Raw genomic sequence first — 19,731 nt, 5'->3', positions numbered from 1 at the left:
CCTAGCTGTATCCTCAATACATCTTGAGATTTTACCCTTTTCAGTTTTTAATACAGGTATACTATATATAATTATGTCATTTGAGAATGACTCCTGCCACTTTTTCAAAATCAAATGCATGGATGTATTTCCTCACATCTCACACGAGTTTGCAAGAATTCTTTTACTGACTGTTTGTATAAAGACAGGAATTGACTTTTTAAAAATGTTGCTGTGTAATTTGAAAGAGATAAATTGAATGGGTCTACACACATGACATTGGTATTATGTGTAGTTCCTGCAAGTTTGCCGCAAGTTTGCAACAAACAATTGCCGCAAGCTTGCAGCAAACAATTGCCGCAAGCTTGCGGCAAATCTAATTTGCATAATTATGTTTGCCGCAAGCTTGCCGCAAACTTCATTTGCATGGTAAAATGGTTGCGGCAAGTTTGCAGCAAACGTTTGCTGCAAGCTTGCGGCAATGTTTGCTGCTAACTTGCGGCAAATGTTTGCCGCAGGGCTTATTTTTCGGTGAGGGAACGGCAGCCATTTTGAAAATTTCAAAGTCAAAAGTCTCATCTTAACTTGTCAGTTACCAATAATATAAAATTTCATTAAGTTAAAACCATTTTGAGAATTTTTGACATTTTTGCAGTTTCCATGGCAACCGTGGCCATTTTGGAAATTCCAACTTCAAAAGTCATATCTAGACTTGACAGTTAACAATCATATCAAGTTTCATCAATTTTGAAGCATTCTGAAATTTTTGCTCCTGTATCCATGGTAACATAGTAGTTCCAATGATTATCAAAATCATTCAAAACCTGTATATAGTGGACAACTATATTGCATAAAAATTTGATGATTTTAGGTTCAAGCATACCAAAGTTATTCACCAAACCCGGAAGTTTTTGGAGCATTTTGACCTTTTTGCATTGTTTCCATGGAAACGGCAGACATTTTGGAAATTCCAACGCCAAATTCCACATCTACCAAAGTTGCTCATCGTTATGCTAAAGTTTCAAAAAAATTGGAGCATTTCCATATTTTTGAAATTTTTGGTGTAGTTTCCATGGCAACATAGCAGTTCCAAAATGTGCCAAAATCATCCAAAACCTGTATATAGTGGGCACCTACATTGTATTAAAATCTAAAGATTTTAAGCTTAAGCATTCACAAATAATTCAAGGAACTCCAAAATTTTATTTTTTCACCATTTTTCCGTTTCCATGGTGATGACAGCCATTTTTTAGTTCCAATTTTGCACAGACTCTGGGGAGTCAGGGTTCCTTGTTATAGTGCACCATCATTCGGATTGGTACTTTTGGCTCTGAGAAAGCGGGCGGACAAAATTAGGTGTAAGTATAATAATAATAATACAGAAAAAGAAACAGAGGAAAAGCAATATGTCACCCGACTTTTTGAAACTTCCCTTGTAGCAATAACCCCAAAACTCAATCCAGCCTTTCCTTTGTAGTATGGAATCTTCTAGTACAATTTCAGAGAGATCCATACACATAAATAAATTGTGAAATTGTACTAGAAGATTCCATACTACAAAGGAAAGGCTGGATTGAGTTTTGGGGTTATTGCTACAAGGGAAGTTTCAAAAAGTTGGTGGTGGGGGTTCAAATTAATTAAGAGATTCATATTTTTTTCCCCAGTATGAATTTTTGAAAAGTTTCTAGAAGAAATCTTAAGCTGCACGGTATTGGGCAATAGATTTGTAAGATCTTTGACAACATTTATTTGGTGTCAGAAACCTATATTATGTTAAAAATTTGATCACATTCCAAATTCAGACAGTATAGAATTTGGTTATTTTTTATAAATCAAGCTTATGTCCCTTTTAAGAAATTTGATATTAAGAAGCATTAAATTGTGAAGATTCATTATTACTGTTGATTCGTATCAATTTCAGTCAATTTCAGTGGTTGTTGTCTGGAATCTAGAAAAATGCTTGTTTTGGCCCCTAATTCCTACATGTTTGGGGCAATTACCCTCAAACTCAATCCCATTCTTCCCTATGTGATATGGAACCTTGTGGTACAATGTCAAAAAAGATCCATACACTCACACACAAGTTATTGTCTTGAAACTAGAGCTAGAGGCTCTAAAGAGACTGTGTCACTCACCTTGTTAAGGGGGCTCCTGGGTAAAAATCATTTTTTTTTCTAATAGAATATTTCACTATATTTTTCTAGAAATGAACACTATCATATACTTAAAAGAAAAATAAAATAAAACAAGGATGTGTCCAAAGTACACGGATGCCCCACTCCCACTATCATTTTCCATGTTCAATGGACAGTGAAATTGGATAAAAAATATAATTAGGCATTAAAATTAGAAAGATAATATCATAGGGAACATTTGTACTAAGTTTCAAGTTGATTGGACTTCAACTTCATCAAAAACTACCTTGACCAAAAACTTTAACCTGAAACATGCACTTTCATTTTCTATGTTCAGTGGACCGTGAAATTGGGGTCAAAAGTTTAATTTGGCTTTAAAATTAGAAAGATCATATCATAAGGAACATGTGTACTAAGTTTCAAGTTGATTGGACTTCAACTTTATCAAAAACTACCTTGACCAAAAACTTTAACCTGAAGCGGGACAGACGGACGAACGAACGAACAGACGGACGGACGAACGAACGAACAGACGGACGGACGAACGAACGAACCAACGGACGCACAGACCAGAAAACATAATGCCCCTCTACTATCGTAGGTGGGGCATAAAAATGGGGTCACCGTTCATTTAAGATCACGATCTGCCTCCCGAAGAAGCATACATTTTTGTTAATGTCCTTTTTTTCTGTTGAACTAGTAGGAGAAATAGAGGTAATATCGAAATAAAAAATAACCTAATTACAGAAATCGCTTATATTTTCCAATTATTTAGTTTATGAACAGCTTATTTGAAAACAATAATAAACAAGAGGCTCTCAAGAGCCTGAATCGCTCACCTGAATTTTTTTGGTTTAATCTCTCATCAATGATTATTTTGGCTTTTCAATTTATTTAAATGTTCTTGAAATCGTCCTATTCTCTTCAAAAGCCAAAAAAAAAATCAATTTCTCCTATGTTCTATTTTAGCCATAGGAGCTATGTTTCTTGACATACAAGGAAATGAAATATAAAGTTTATACTAGATACTCTGAAACTCTGAAACTCATTTAGCCTAAGTTTGGCTGAAATTGATACAGCAGTTTCAAAGGAGAAGATTTTTTAAAGTAAGTCAACATGATGAACAAATTGTGAAAAAAGTTTTTAAAGGGCAATAACTCCTTAAGAGGTCAATTGACAATTTTGGTCAAATTGACTTATTTGTAGATCTTACTTTGCTGATCATTTTTGCTGTTTACAGTTTATCTTTATCTATAATAATATTCAAGATAATGACCAAAAACTGCAAAATTTCCTTAAAATTACCAATTAAGTGGCAGCAACCCAACAATGGTTTGTTTGATTCATCTGAAAATTTCAGGGCTGATAGATCTTGACCTAATGAACATTTTTACCCCATGTCAGATTTGCTCTAAATGCTTTCGTTTTTGAGATATAAGCCAAAAACTGCATTTGACCCCTATGTTCTATTTTAAGTAACGGTGGCCATGTTTTTTGACGGATCAAAAATCTAAGCACACACTTTGTGCAGGATAATCTAAAGAACAATCATGCTAAGTTTCATCCAAATCCATTCAGTAGTTTCAGAGGAGAAGATTTTTTAAAGTTAGCAAATATGATGAACAAATTGTGAAAAATTGCCATTAAAGGACAATAACCCCTTAAGGGGTCAATTGACAATTTTGGTCATATTAACTTATTTGTAGATCTTACTTTGCTGATCATTTTTGCTGTTTACAGTTTATCTTTATCTATAATGATATTCAAGATAATGACCAAAAACTGCAAAATTTCCTTAAAATTACCAATTAAGTGGCAGCAACCCAACAATGGTTTGTTTGATTCATCTGAAAATTTCAGGGCTGATAGATCTTGACCTAATGAACATTTTTACCCCATGTCAGATTTGCTCTAAATGCTTTCGTTTTCGAGATATAAGCCAAAAACTGCATTTGACCCCTATGTTCTAATTTAGGTAATGGCGGCCATGTTTTTTGACGGATCAAAAATCGAGCGCACACTTTGTGCAGCATACTCTAAGGAACAATCATGCTAAGTTTCATTCAAATCCATTCAGTAGTTTCAGAGGAGAAGATTTTTTAAAGTTAGCAAATATGATGAACAAATTGTGAAAAATTGCCATTAAAGGACAATAACCCCTTAAGGGGTCAATTGACAATTTTGGTCATATTAACTTCTTTGTAGATCTTACTTTGCTGATCATTTTTGCTGTTTACAGTTTATCTTTATCTATAATAATATTCAAGATAATGACCAAAAACTGCAAAATTTCCTTAAAATTACCAATTAAGTGGCAGCAACCCAACAATGGTTTGTTTGATTCATCTGAAAATTTCAGGGCTGATAGATCTTGACCTAATGAACATTTTTACCCCATGTCAGATTTGCTCTAAATGCTTTCGTTTTCGAGATATAAGCCAAAAACTGCATTTGACCCCTATGTTCTATTTTAGGTAACGGCGGCCATGTTTTTTGACGGATCAAAAATCGAAGCGCACACTTTGTGCAGGATACTCTAAGGAACAATCATGCTAAGTTTCATTCAAATCCATTCAGTAGTTTCAGAGGAGAAGATGTTTGAAAAATTGTTAACGACGACAGACGACGACGACGACGACGACGACGACGGACGCCAAGTGATAAGAAAAGCTCACATGGCCTTTTAGGCCAGGTGAGCTAAAAATATAGGTCACCGATGAGTTTAAAAAGATATTTCAAATTTTATGCCAAAAAAATGGCATTTTTGCACCAAAGGGAGATAATTTGGAGCTTTTTCAATGATGTAATGAAGTGTTAATGCATTGTGAAAACCAATATTTCATCAATGAAATTCAAGTCAGATAATTCTCATGAATCTCCTTTTCATATTGGATAAAAAAATAATTAAGTCTGATGCAGACATTTTGTAGTCAAAGCATTTCAACTGAGGTACTACACAGGCGTCAAAAGGCGTCATTATGGAGTAAAGGGGGTGGCGTCATTATGGAGGAAAGGGTTAAACATTTAAGATGTAGATGGATTCATGACAAAATTGTGTTTTGGTAATAGTGATGTGTTTTGGTAATAGTGATGTGTTTGTAAATTCTACTTTACTGAACATTCTTGCTGCTTACACTTATCTCTATCTATAATGAACTTGACCCAGTTATATTAGAGGAAAATATTTAGTAAAAATTTAAAAAATTTACAAAATTTATTAACTAACTCCTTAAAGGATCAATTGACCATTTTAGACATGTTTTAAAACTTATTTGTAGGTTTTACTTTGCTGTACATTATTGCTGTGTACAGTTTATCTCTATTTATAATAATACTCAAGATAATAACCAAAAGCTGCAAAATTTTCTTAAATTATAAAATTACCAATTCAAGGGAAACAGCCCCAACAACAGGTTAGAAATCTTCACCTATTTTACAATTTTATCCTGTTAGATTTGCCCTAAATGCTTTGGTTTCAGAGATATGAGCCAAATCTGCATTATACCCTATGTACTATTTTTAGCCATGTTGGCCATCATGATTCGTTGGTGGGTTCATCGGACACATTTTTTAAACTAGATACCATAATGATGGTTGTGGACAAGTTTTATTAAGTTTGTCTTGGCAGTTTCAGAGGAGAAGATTTTTGTAAAAATTTACGAAAAATTGTTAAAAATTGACTATAAAGAGCAATATCTCCTTGACCATTTTGGTCATGTTGACTTACTTGTAGATCTTACTTTGCTGAACAATATTGCTGTTCACAGTTTATTACTATCTATAATAAGATTCAAGATAATAACCAAAAACTGCAAATTTCCTTAAAATTACCAATTGAGGGGCAGCAACCCAACAACAGGTTGTCCAATTCATCTGAATATTTCAGGGCAGATATATCTTGACCTGATGAACAATTTTTCCCTTTGTCAGATTTGCTCTAAAAATCTACATTTTACACCTTATGTTCTATTTTTAGTCATGGTGATTGGTTGGCCAGATCACCAGACACATTTCTTCAACTAGATACCCCAAAGATGATTTAGGCCAAGTTTGGTAAAATTTGGCCCAATAGTTTCAGAGGAGAAGATTTTTGTAAAAGTTAACAACGACGGACAACATTGGACCCCAAGTGATGAGAAAAGCTCACTTGGCCCTATGGGCCAGGTGAGCTAAAAATGCTTGTTTTTACCCCTTTTTGTCCTTTGATTCCTTAACTGTTAGCCCAATAACTCCTTTAATCAATCCCAACCTTCTACTTGTGATATTAAACATTGTGGTACAATTTCAGAGCAATCGAAATACTTATACACAAGTGATTATCCTGAAACTAGAAAAATGCTTGTTTTTTAGTTAAAAGTAACAAAATCAACCCTTGAAGATAGGTATTGTCATGAAAAGAATTTTCCTAATCAAGTTATAACAAATGTGGGTCATTTTATAATTAAACTTAACCCAAAAACAAAAATAAACCTAAACCCCAGGACATCATTTTCACCAAGTATCCTATAAAGTAAGATACTAGTAACCAAATTTTACTTCTACAGGTCATATATACCCATTATATATAAATATGTTAAAACATTTTCTTAAATATATGTATCGACCTAAAACTCATCATCTGACCTGTTGAGAAGACCTTATAATAAATAGAAATCTAGCGATATAAACCATTCAAATAGTTCATTGTACTAAAACATACTTTTTTTTAGAGGATATCAACCTTTCTATTTGAAAAAGACAGTAATTAGAATAAATTGATATTGCATTTGAAGAAATTACTTCAGGAGAACTGTCTTAAGATATGGCTAGTTAACAGTTATCTATCAGATAATTCAGCACATATTTCATTTCAAATTTCCTTCCAATACAAAAATCGCTAAAAATATGAACAATTTCAACAACCACAACAATTGTAACTTGGTTTAGGCCAAATCACCATAAATAGAAAATAAAAACTGGAAGACAATAATGAAATTTAAAAAGAGTCTTTGTCTCATATAATTCTTTTCCTTTACTTTTCAACATAATGGATTCAAAAAGCATTTCATAATTTAAAGGAATATAATTTTAAGATAAAGAATTCTTTATATCGAAAAGAATAGTTCTATATATCAAGAACTTTAAACTATTTACATTAGTGTAATATAACTTGATCTAGATAAGATACTGTAATATAATATACATTTAAATCTATATATATTATATACCTGGTTAGGTTTATATTGTAATCACCTGGTTACAAACCAGGTAGTATAATAACATTCATAATGGCGTTTTCTAAATCAGTAATAAGAAGCCAGATACCAATAAATTGTAATTTATGTGAAACTGAGAAGAACATAAAATGGAAATGCTTGACCTGTGGAGTTCTAATGTGCAGTAAATGTAAAGACAAAATACATCTGATGATTGGTAAAGATCATAAGGTGGTAGACATCAAGAATGTGGGGCTGCCTGTCGAGGAATTGGATTTTACAAACATTAAATGCCAAGATCACTCAGAACAATCTTCTTGCCTTTTTTGTACAAATTGTGACAAACTTGTTTGCCCTACTTGCATTGCTAAGGTTCACAAGAAACATGATTTAACAGAAATTAGTGATGCATATAACTTAAAGATAGAAAGACTAAAGAAGGGACAGAGCAAATTGCAAAAGGAAAAAAACGAAATAACTGCAACAAAGGATCAAGCTAATATGATTTATGATGCTGAAAATTCAAATTATGCCAAAGTAAGCACAGATATTCTTAACCATGAGAAAGTTTTGAAACAAGCAGTTGAAAAGCATATCGCAAAACTAAGAAATGAGTTAGACCAGAACCACAAAGCCTGTACCAAAGCAAATGAAGAAAGTATCAAGGCCATTTCAAAAAGTCAAAGACAAATAGAGGAAAAGTTTAGTGATGTTCAGGATTTCATTAATACCACTGACATTACTAAATTTTTCAAAGAAGTTTGCCAAATGGAGAGATCAATAGAAGTATCTATTCCTAAACCTGAAATATCACGTAGAAAAACACTTCAATTAATTCCTGGAGAGGTAACACAGTCTAACATTGGAGTTCTACAAAGTGTAGACATACCATTACCTGAAGTAAAGGTTTCTCTTAGCGTTATTAATCAATATCAGACTAATCTTTCTTTCGTTGGTGATTTATCTCCATGTCCTGATGATTCACTGTGGATAGCTTGTAGTTCAGATATAGTGCTACGGAAAGTAAAACCTGAAGGAACCAATCTAAAGACAAAATCTACCTTCAACATCCAGGTCTTAGGTATGGCAATAACTGCATCTGATGATCTACTTATTATAGTTGAAGGTAAATCTAGACTACAAATGATCAGCAGTACTACCGGTAAAGTAAAAGACAGTGTGTATGACGTTGGTCCTTTCCTTCCTACAGCCATTCATATCACCAGCGGTGGTCAGGTCATTGTAGGTGTTGGTAATAAAGAAGGGCGGAGAGCAGTGTTTGTAATAAATAAGAATGGAGACCATGAAGCTGTGTATGAACATGACAAACATAATCAACCTATATTTGATTACCCATGCAGTGTTACTACAACTAGTAATGGTAATATACATGTGGCAGACTATGATAAAGATAAAGGCAGTGGTAAAGTGGTAGTGTTAGGACAGGCAGGTCATGTGATAAACATTTATAAAGGGGATACAGAGATAAACAAGGCAGTACCATTCAGACCAGAAGGAATAGTGACAACACCAAGAGACAATGTCATTGTAGTTGATCTTGTAACTTGTACCCTCCACATCCTGAACAACTCAGGACACCTGATTACATACATAAAGACAACAGACAATGGAATAGAACGTCCATTGTCCCTTGCCTTCTCTCCGACAGGACAGCTCTATATAGGATGTACTAAATCTAAAGACAGTACAGCCAAGGAAGCCAAACTATATAAAGTGAATATATCAGGGTGCTGATGTAATCCATAATTCTAATATGACGTGCTTCTTTCGCTTTGTATCTATTCTTAGCGCAAACTCAGAGATATACATCATAATGGCTGTTACAATATACTTCCCACATAAATCTACATGTATTCGAACCTATTTGCAGACCCTTTGCCGATTTTGTTGTTTTAAAAGGTGCAATTAAAAAAAGACCAATTAACTGTTATTCTTATTCGGATGCATAATAAAAAGAAGTAATGCACAAGAGCTCGGAGAAAACAACAAAATAAAAATATAATAAAATTCCGCGAAAGTCTATTATTTTTTTTGGCACATTTAAGTCATTTCAAAACATGACGTCATACAAATGAAACCGCTAAAGTTGAAAGTTTTCTGTTACGTGAACCATCGAAGTTCGTATGATATTGTATTAAACTGATTTTTGAGGTGAGTTTTGTTTTATTTTCTATTCTATTGCATATTTGCATATTTACTCATTTCAGCAAGTCAACATGGCGGCTCCTTAGTTACGAATGTCAACTTTGGATTGAAGCTTACGAGAAAATCATGTAAATTAAAAATGGCAAATGTCGGGTTCGAGAATTAGAAGAATTAAACAGTTTTTTTTTCTAGCTGTTATTCACGAAACTACCCATGCAAGCTACCGATTTATTTAGATATTTGAGCTTTATCTAACAGGGAGTCAAAAAGATCAGCCACACACACACCAAACCAACCCTCGCTTCAGTATTTTAATGACCGTATTTGTCCTATTAGAATGGAAATAATTCATGGAAGCCATAGATTGTTGGAAATTTATGGCTTCCATGAATTATTTCTTAAACAATACATTTAAATGTTATTTATCAGACTGCTAAACAATCAATACTTGTATAACTTTTTAAAACTCATTCTATTTGTTCACAATACATTTTACCTTCTTAAGTAATTAAATTTTATCAAAAACATTAAAAAAAAACTTTATGTATATAAAGTAATAATTAGAAGTTTCAATGAGGTTAAGTTCAACTCTCTTTGTCTTTGATATATAAAATGTAGCCTATAAAGTAGACTTAGAATTAAATGATAACTACACTTGTATTTTTTTGCTATGGTAAAAGAGCATTTATTCATCAGGTATTTACTTTCGGAGATATCATACTTTAACAAAACCATAATGCAAAGATAAATTCCTTTCTAGACATTAACATGCTTTGATACTATATATGCCCTTGAATTTTTACTAGATAACATTTTTGTTCGCTTTGGGGATTCTGTATATCGTCAGATTATCGGAATTCCAATGGGGACTAACTGTGCACCACTTATTGCGGACCTGTTTTTGTATTGTTATGAGTTACAATTTATGACAAAAATAAGCAAAGACCCATCGAAACAACATCTGATAAACAAATTTAATAATACTTTTAGATATTTGGATGATATTTTGGCTCTCAATAATGACGACTTCAGTATGTATATTAATGAAATTTATCCTGTTAAACTTACTTTAAATAAAGCTAATACTAACAATGACCACTGCCCTTTTCTCGATCTTGATATCTATATCACTAATGGAAAGCTGAATACTAAAATTTATGATAAAAGGGATGATTTTTCATTTCCTATCGTTAATTATCCGTTTTTAGATGGTGACGTTCCCTTGTCACCATCTTACGGTGTTTATATATCTCAACTTGTACGATTCGCTCATGTATGTAACAATGTTTTAGATTTTAACGAGAGAAATTTATGTATTACTGAAAAATTATTACACCAGGGTTTTCGATATCACAAACTAGTCAAAACATTTACTAAATTTTATCATCGGTATAAAGACATTATTCGTAAATATAGCTCAACATGCAGACTTTTAATACGTTCAGGTATTTCACATCCAATTTTTTATGGTAATATTCTTTTTAAAGCACAAAGGTGTCAGTATTCACCTCAGAAACTTACAAAACCTTTGAATAGACTTATTAAGAAGGGATATAATTACAATACTGTTGTCAAGTCATTAAAGATTGCATATTTTGGCGTTAATATTGAGTCATTGATAAGGTCTTTGCATCGGAACTAAACACATTTATTCTAAAAACAGTTGTTGGCATGACACGGGTTATGTTCTTCTCATATATGTTATGATGGTATGATACTAAACCCCTAACGGGAAGGATTGTGCCTGATGTTCATATGATGAAATCATAATCTTTCAGTCAGTTTAGTTGAAGTCTGGAGCTGGCATGTCAGTTAACTGCTAGTAGTCTGTTGTTATTTATGTATTATTGTCATTTTGTTTATTTTCTTTGGTTACATCTTCTGACATCAGACTCGGATTTCTCTTGAACTGAATTTTAATGTGCGTATTGTTATGCGTTTATTTACTACATTGGTTAGAGGTATAGGGGGAGGGTTGAGATCTCACAAACATGTTTAACCCCGCCGCATTTTTGTGCCTGTCCCAAGTCAGGAGCCTCTGGCCTTTGTTAGTCTTGTATTATTTTAATTTTAGTTTCTTGTGTACAATTTGGAAATTAGTATGGCGTTCATTATCACTGGACTAGTATATATTTGTTTAGGGGCCAGCTGAAGGACGCCTCCGGGTGCGGGAATTTCTCGCTACATTGAAGACCTGTTGGTGACCCTCTGCTGTTGTTTTTTATTTGGGCGGGTTGTTGTCTCTTTGACACATTCCCCATTTCCATTCTCAATTTTATTCAATATAATGTACTAAGTCAGGAACCTGTTGTTCATTGGTTGTCTTTTGTTGATGTGGTTCATAAGTGTTTCTTGTTTCTTGTTTTTTATTTAAGAATTGAATGCTTCTTTTTGTAAATTCATTGGGGTGTAAAAGCGTTGACCGAAGTACATTTTGTATGAAGTGCGGAAGCGCTTCATTCTAAAAATGTACGCACGGTCAACGCTTTTAAAACCCTATGAAGTTACAAAAAGAAGCATTCAATACTTATAATTACATTTTTTAGCTATGATCATGAAAACACGAATTTTACATTATTTTTTGTTTAATTCACCTGTGCACTTTATTGTGGGACCATGTGTTATCATGGATGATAAGTTTTATTGAGTGATGCAATTGCTGAAGGAATAACACGTGATGTGCAATTAGCCAATCAGAATAAAGTATTAAAATGAAACATACATCTAATGTAATTATATAGATTAAAACTTTGGTTTTCCTGTTTGAATGGTTTTACACCAGTCATTTTTGGGAGACTTTATAGCTTGCTGTTCAGTGGGAGCCAAGGCTTTGTGTTGAGGTACTTTGACCTATAATGGTTTACTTTTAACAAATCATGACTTGGATGGAGAGTTGTCTCATTGGCACTTATACCACATCTTTGTATATCTACTCAATAACTTCCATAGCAAAGTATAAAATCACAATCAAGAGAATTTGTGATCTTTGTTTCAAATATGGCTTCAATTCATCACTCCTAATTTTGTTAAGGAAAAACTAAAATCCACCAATTTAAGAACCCACAAACATATAACTTTTGCTCAAACCACGAAAATTGATAGCCACAAATTAAAGTACTTTCACAGTATTCCTCACACCATAAGAACTGCAGACACAGAAAAAAGATATATAGAGTAGATGTACATCAAGCAAAATCTAAAATTTAAAGTTTAAAAACCAACAATCAATGAAAGTGTGTGTGTGTGTGTTGTGGTAGCATGGTTGCCTTGAGTGTAGGAGTATAAACCCCAACCATGTCAAACCTAAGACCTGAAAATTGAAATTTGTTGCTTGGTACCTAGCTGACAGAATTTAGGAGCAAGAGCAAAAACTAAAGGCTTTGAGTAGGCATAGCATGTCCAGGTAGGGTGACACAATTGCACATCAAGTTTGGTCAACTTAAATTCTATGGTATAAAATTTACATTCAGGACACAAATCAGACAAGCCTTTACTTTCATAGGGTAAAAGATCAGAGTGAGAGGGATATTACTTTGATGTATTAGACAACCCCCCTTATTTTTTTCTGTGGAACTAGTTATTATAGTTATTGCTCTCTAATGATGATTTTTACCAATTTTTAATATCAAAAATGATTAGCAATACAAGATCTACAAAAATACATTAGGGTTGAAATCATCACTAGACAAATTACAAGTATCAAAATAAAAAATAAGAGATGCAATATGATTGTCAATGACACAGAAATTAACAACTATAGGTTCTCATATGACCTTCAACAATGATCAAAGCCCATACTGCATAGTCAGCTATAAAAGGCCCTGGAATGACTAATGAATAACAATTCAAACGAGAAAAGTCTAACAGCCTAATTAATGTACAAAAAAAATGAAGGAAAAAAACATACATGTAACACAGCAATAAATGACAACCACTGAATTACAGGCTCCTGACTTGGGACAGGCACAAACATACAGAATGTGGCATGGTTAAACATGTTAGTGGGATCCCAATCCTCCCCCTAACCTGGGACAGTGCAATATAAGAACGAACTATAAAAATCAGTTGAAAAAGGCTTAACTTGTCAGATGTATACAAATAGAAATACATCTAACAACCAGATGCTCCACAGGGCGCAGCTTTATACGACGGCAGAGTTCGAACCCTGAACATTGGGGCAAGTATGGACACAACATTCAAGCTCTGAATTTGGATTGTGATTAAATAGTTGACACAACACAGGTTTCTGACACATAATGAATGTGGTCTAAGAACTTAAGCTTAAAAACTTTAAATTTTAAATTGGACATTACCTATTATGGTCCAATATCCAAAATCTAAATACATGGTTAGATTCAGCATATCAAAGAACCCCAAGAATTCAATTTTTGATGAAATCAAATAAAGTTCAATTTTGGACCCTTTGACCTCAATGTGGACCTATCTGATAACCGGGCCCAAACATCAAAAATCTAAATACATGGTTAGATTAAGCATATATATATCAAAGAACCCCATATATACAATTTTTGTTGAAATCAAATAAAGTTTAATTTTGGACCGCAATTTGGACCAACTTGAAAACTGGGCCTATAATCAAAAATCTAAATACAGTTTTAGATTCAGCATATCAAAGAACCCCAAGGATTCAATTTTTGTTATTATCAAACAAAGTTTAATTTTGGACCACGATTTGGACCAACTTGAAAACTGGGCCCATAATAAAAATTATAAGTGCATGATTAGATTCAGCATATCAAAGAACCCCAAGAATTTTAATTTTTGTTAAAATCAAACTTAGATTAATTTTGGACCCTTTGGACCTTAATGTAGACCAATTTAAAAATGGGACCAAAAATTAAGAATCTACATACACAGTTAGATTCAGCATATCAAAGAACCCCCAATTATTAAATTTTTGATGAATTCAAACAAAGTTTAATTTTGGACCCTTTGGGCCCCTTTTTCCTAAACTGTTGGGATCAAAAATCCCAAAACCAATCCCAACCTTCCTTTTATGGTCATAAACCTTGTGTTTAAATTTCATAGATTTCTATTGACTTATACTAAAGTTATTATGCGAAAATCAAGAATAATGCTTATTTGGGCCCTTTTTTGGCCCCTTATTCCTAAACTGTTGGGACCAAAACTCCCAAAACCAATCCCAACCTTCCTTTTATGGTCATAAACCTTGTGTTTAAATTTCATTGATTTCTATTCAGTTATAGTACGAAAACCAAAAGTCTTTGGACGCCGACGACAACAACGACGACGACGCCAACGTGGTACCAATATACGATCAAAAAATTTTCAATTTTTGCAGTCGTATAAAAACAAAGAGTGAACACAGCCAAGTAAGTTTACTTGAGAGATTGCCCTAAAATGACATTTCTTTAAACCCACTTTTGTGTTTTGGGCAAAAATTAAAGAAGATAACGAGAAACTGTAAACAGAAAAAAAACATCATCAATACAAGATCAACAAAAAACAAATTTCTGTCATAAAAATCCATTCTGTTGAAGATGCATATAGACCTGGATTAGCAACACATACTCTTGACCACCTCTAGTTTTTTATCATTGCATTTTGTCATATATAAATGAAAACACCAATAGCCATCTCAAACACAGAATTGATAAATCTATACATGCATTAAAGAACAAGCATTCTGTGAGTATTGCATGTCAATACATAGTCCCCTACTGGTTAAAAATTCATTGTATTGCAACAAAATTCTTACTTTTTCTATAACTTGTCATGATGTAAACTATATATAACATATATGTATGTTGTCCGAAAATATAAATTTATTTGTATGAGCTTTAGAAACAGGACGAAAAGCGATGCTCTGCCAACCTTTTCTCCTGTTTCGTAGCGAGTACAAATATATTTTATATTTTCGACAACGTACATATACTGTGTTTATCTTGAAATAACTCCCAACACTTGAAAATTAAGTTATTAAAATCTAAATCATCGTCTCTGATTTCTCAAAGAAATCGACACATTTGAAATGCAGACTGCGAAGAGGATCCTCAAAATGTACTGGTTAGAAAACAGAAATATTCATATTACCACTTGCTCAACATGGAATTGGGGTATAAGGAGACTTTATTTGTACATGTACTAATAAAGCAAATTAATATTTGTATACCTGTTATTTGTACAATAGTTGGCTAATTTGAAACTTATGCAGAGTATAAGTGTTGTTTATTCAGACGGAATGGTTTCTTCCATGAGATGGGGCAGTTGATTCCATTGTAAGGTCAAAGGTTGTGCTTAATTTGGTCTGTCTGATATCAGGGATTAGGTTCTCAGGTTACAATTGCAGGCTGCCAGCTTCTCACTTTTGATTTGGCTGTTGAATACAACGGACGGTTACTCTATAGGAATCAATTTCACCCACCATCCAACCCAATCTACCACCTTCAATATTTCACTGAATGTGGGAACAGTTCCCAACAAGGACCATTACGAAATTCACCACTGGTTAATTTCTCTTCTTATCCCCAAGTAATTAACTACTTTTCATCTCCACCGTCAATTCAACCCCTTTTCGTAGCACCCTGCTACGAGATGAAGCATCGAATCATCCCCTTTTTGGAACCCTCTGAGTTCCAGTTGATTGGCGGAGTGTCCATGTCCACGGGGCTTGGCTACCCACTATACCAAGTGTCGTCGACAGGGCCTGGAGCAAAATTTTCCCAGCTGAGATACTGACTCCCAAAGGGCTTCATAAATAACAGCTGTCAAGTCAGTATCTTCAAGCATGACAAAAAATAGTGCATAAAACTGAGTAAAAAATGACACTTGAAAAGTTTCATTCATGAAATAATTTATAAACATGATTTTTTTCTCTTCAACGGGAGGACAGGAGGAGACCCCTGAAAACAGGATTATTGTACTCCCGTTGAGAGGTTTAAATGTATTTATTTTACATATGAAATTACTGATTTTTTTTTTTTTACTTCAAAATCACAGTATTTCAGTCTAATAAAGTAATAATGCATACCGGTACTATGAAGAAAAAAACTCTAGTTAATAAATAAAATCTTCTTAAAACATATAAATAAAATGAAATAGTATACATTAAAATAACATCTGTATAAACTTCATATCATTTGCATACATAAACAATACAGCATAGGACAACGTTTTTCAAAGTCTGATTTACCAAAATAAACCTTCAATATAATATTAAAATGTTGAAAAACAATTTATTACATCAAAAGTCCACTTGGTAATTATTTCTACCAAATCATAAAATTTAGAATGGAAATGGGGAATGTGCCAAAGAGACAACAACCCGACCATAGAGCAGACAACAGCTGAAGGTCACCAACAGGTCTTCAATGCAACGAGAAATTCCCGCACCCTGAGGCCTCCTTCAGCTGGCCCCTAAACAAATATATACTAATTCAGTGATAATGAACGCCATACTTAACTCCAAATTGTACACAAGAAACTAAAAGTTAAAATAGTACAAGACTAACAAAGGCCAGAGGTTCCTGACTTGGGACAGGCGCAAAAATGCGGCAGGGTTAAACATCAGAGATCTCAATCCTCCCCCTATACCTCTAGCCAATGCAGAAAAGTAAACGCATAACAATAAGCACATTAAAATTCAGTTCAAGAAAAGTCCGAGTCTGATGTCAGAAGATGCAACCAAAGAAAATAAACAAAATGACAATAATACATTAATAACATCAGACTACTAGCAGTTAACTGACATGCCAGCTCCAGACTTCAATTAAACTGATTGAAAAATTATGTCTTCATCATATGAATATAAGGCACAATCCTCCCCGTGAGGGTTTAGTATCATACCATCATAACATATATGAGAAGAACATAACCCATGTCATGCCAACAACTGGTTTTTAAATAAATGTGTTTAGTTCCGATGCAAAGACCCTATAAGTGAATCAATATTAACGCCAAAATATGCAATCTTTAATGACCTGACAACAGTATTGTAACTATATCCCCTTTTAATAAGTCTATTTAAAGGTTTTGTTAGCTTAAGTAGAAGGTTTTGTTAGCTTCTGAGGTGAATACTGACATTTTTGTGCTTTATAAAGAATATTTCCATAAAATATTGGATGTGAAATACCTGAACGTATAAGAAGTCTGCATGTTGAGCTATATTTACGAATGATGTCCTTATACCGATGATAAAATTTAGTAAATGTTTTGACTAGTTTTTGATATCGAAAACCCTGGTGTAATAATTTTTCAGTAATACATAAATTTCTCTCGTTAAAATCTAAAACATTGTTACATACACGAGCGAATCGTACAAGTTGAGATATATAAACACTGTAAGATGGTGACAAGGGAACGTCACCATCTAAAAATGGATAATTAACGACAGGAAATGAAAAAATCATCTCTTTTATCATAAATTTTAGTATTAAGCTTTCCGTTAATGATATTGATATCAAGATCAAGGAAAGGGCAGTGGTCATTGTTAGTATAAGCTTTATTTAAAGTAAGTTCGTCTGGATAAATTTCTTTTGTATACATACTGAAGTCGTCATTATTGAGAGCCAAAATATCATCCAAATATCTAAAAGTATTATTAAATTTGTGTATCAGATGTTGTTTCGATGGATCTTTGCTGATTTTTGTCATAAATTGTAACTCATAGCAATACAAAAACAGGTCCGCAATAAGTGGTGCACAGTTAGTCCCCATTGGAATTCCGTTACCCTGACGATATACAGAATCTCCAAAGCGAATAAAAATGTTATCTAGTAAAAATTCAAGGGCAGATATAGTATTAAAGCATGTCCAATTGACATAGTATTTTTGTTTATTGCTACTAAAAAATGACCTAAAAGAGTTTGAACATATATATTCACATTCTGACTTTTTAAATGCCCATTTAATTAGGTGTGTGAATTTTTTCTTAATGTGAATGTGAGGCAATGTGGTATATAGGGTAGAAAAATCAAAACTTTGAACAGATTCAAAATCACCAATATAAGCATGCAATTTATCAAGTACTTCCAACAAGTTTTTGACACTCCAAAAGTAATTAAGTCCACTATTTTCGAATGCCTTATTTGAACAATTTATTATCAGGTTTTTGATTGTACCAAGTGTACTGGTAAGAAGAACAGATGTCGTTTTCTGAAAATGGAGTCAGTTGGAATGTTGGTGAATTGGTGATTTCTTTTTGTAGAACCTCAATGTAAAAGTTACGTCAAACAATAATAATATTATCAGCAGCTTTATCGGCCGGAACAAAAACAAATTCCATGGCTAATTCTTTTAGTTTATGTTTGATACAAGAAATAGGTTTATTTGGTTATTGTTAAGAGTAAAATGTTTTTTAAAATGTTGAATATGTATATCAACTATGTTCATTACTGAATTTTTGAACAGTTTAAGAAACAATATCCAAAATGTTAACAGAATCGGTTCTTGATATATTGCCAATTCCCATGATATTATCATTAAGACAGAGAAGGTAGACTGTCTGTAATTTTTTAATCCAATTTAATTCTATTATTTTCCGTGATCTTACAAACTTTGAATGAGATTCACCATGCTGCTTATTTACTACTTCCAAAGGTTGAACTGCTAAATATTTAATAGGATGATTGTGCTTCTTAAGGTGTTGATATATGATACTTTTGAATTTATTGGGTCTTTTAAAACGATACAGATGTTCTTGAGTGCTTATAGATAAATATCATTCAGTTTCACCTACGCACTGAATATCGCATCTCGGTTTGTTTCATGTGAGTAAATAAATAATACTGTTTGTTTTTCAAGTTAGATCAGTTTCAAATTTTAAAGAAAATGTGCGACCATTAAATGTGTACCTTACCGTATTGTTGGTGGAAAGACAGGGACATGTAAGTCATTTTTTGGCATGACACTTATCGATAGAAGGGTAACCACGATTTTTATTATTAAAAAAGTTAGCGATGGTTGTATTTTTAGATAAGCGATTTTGAAGATTGAGACGTGTAGATACCCTTTGAATGAGTTAAGTATTTAATACAATTCCATTTCTTCCGTGCAGATACCTCCCCTTTACGTCCCTCATTGTTGTTGTTCTATACATATATACAAAAACACATATATTATTTTCATATTTCTTTTCCCTATCTTGTAGTTTTTTTCTACACAATACTGAAAGGCTGTTTTAAAACAGGGATACAAACAGATAACATGCCTGTTAGCATTGTTTTACACAAAGATAAAAATAGCATATACAGTTAACTCTCAATATCTCAGGGTCA

At 33.1% G+C, this 19,731-nt stretch overlaps 1 protein-coding gene and 1 pseudogene across 1 annotated transcript; one reads left to right on the top strand and one right to left on the bottom strand.

Annotated features, from left to right (window-relative positions):
• The window catches only part of LOC143073047 (insulin-degrading enzyme-like), a 97,263-nt pseudogene that overhangs the window by 73,333 nt on the left and 4,199 nt on the right, over positions 1–19,731 (bottom strand).
• LOC143073044 (uncharacterized) lies at positions 7,371–9,316 on the top strand. Its single transcript, XM_076248281.1, has one exon. It carries the CDS (start codon positions 7,382–7,384, stop codon positions 9,062–9,064), a length of 1,683 nt encoding a protein of 560 aa, XP_076104396.1. The 5' UTR covers positions 7,371–7,381; the 3' UTR covers positions 9,065–9,316.

The sequence above is a fragment of the Mytilus galloprovincialis genome, chromosome 4 (assembly GCF_965363235.1).
Source record: "Mytilus galloprovincialis chromosome 4, xbMytGall1.hap1.1, whole genome shotgun sequence".
NCBI classification, from domain to species: domain Eukaryota; kingdom Metazoa; phylum Mollusca; class Bivalvia; order Mytilida; family Mytilidae; genus Mytilus; species Mytilus galloprovincialis.
Note: the sequence above shows the minus strand (reverse complement) of the source record. Positions and strands in the feature narration are given on the sequence as shown.

Excerpts from the sequence above, each read along its gene's own strand:
- LOC143073044 (XM_076248281.1), top strand. The coding sequence starts at position 7,382 with ATGGCGTTTTCTAAATCAGTAATAAGAAGCCAGATACCAATAAATTGT.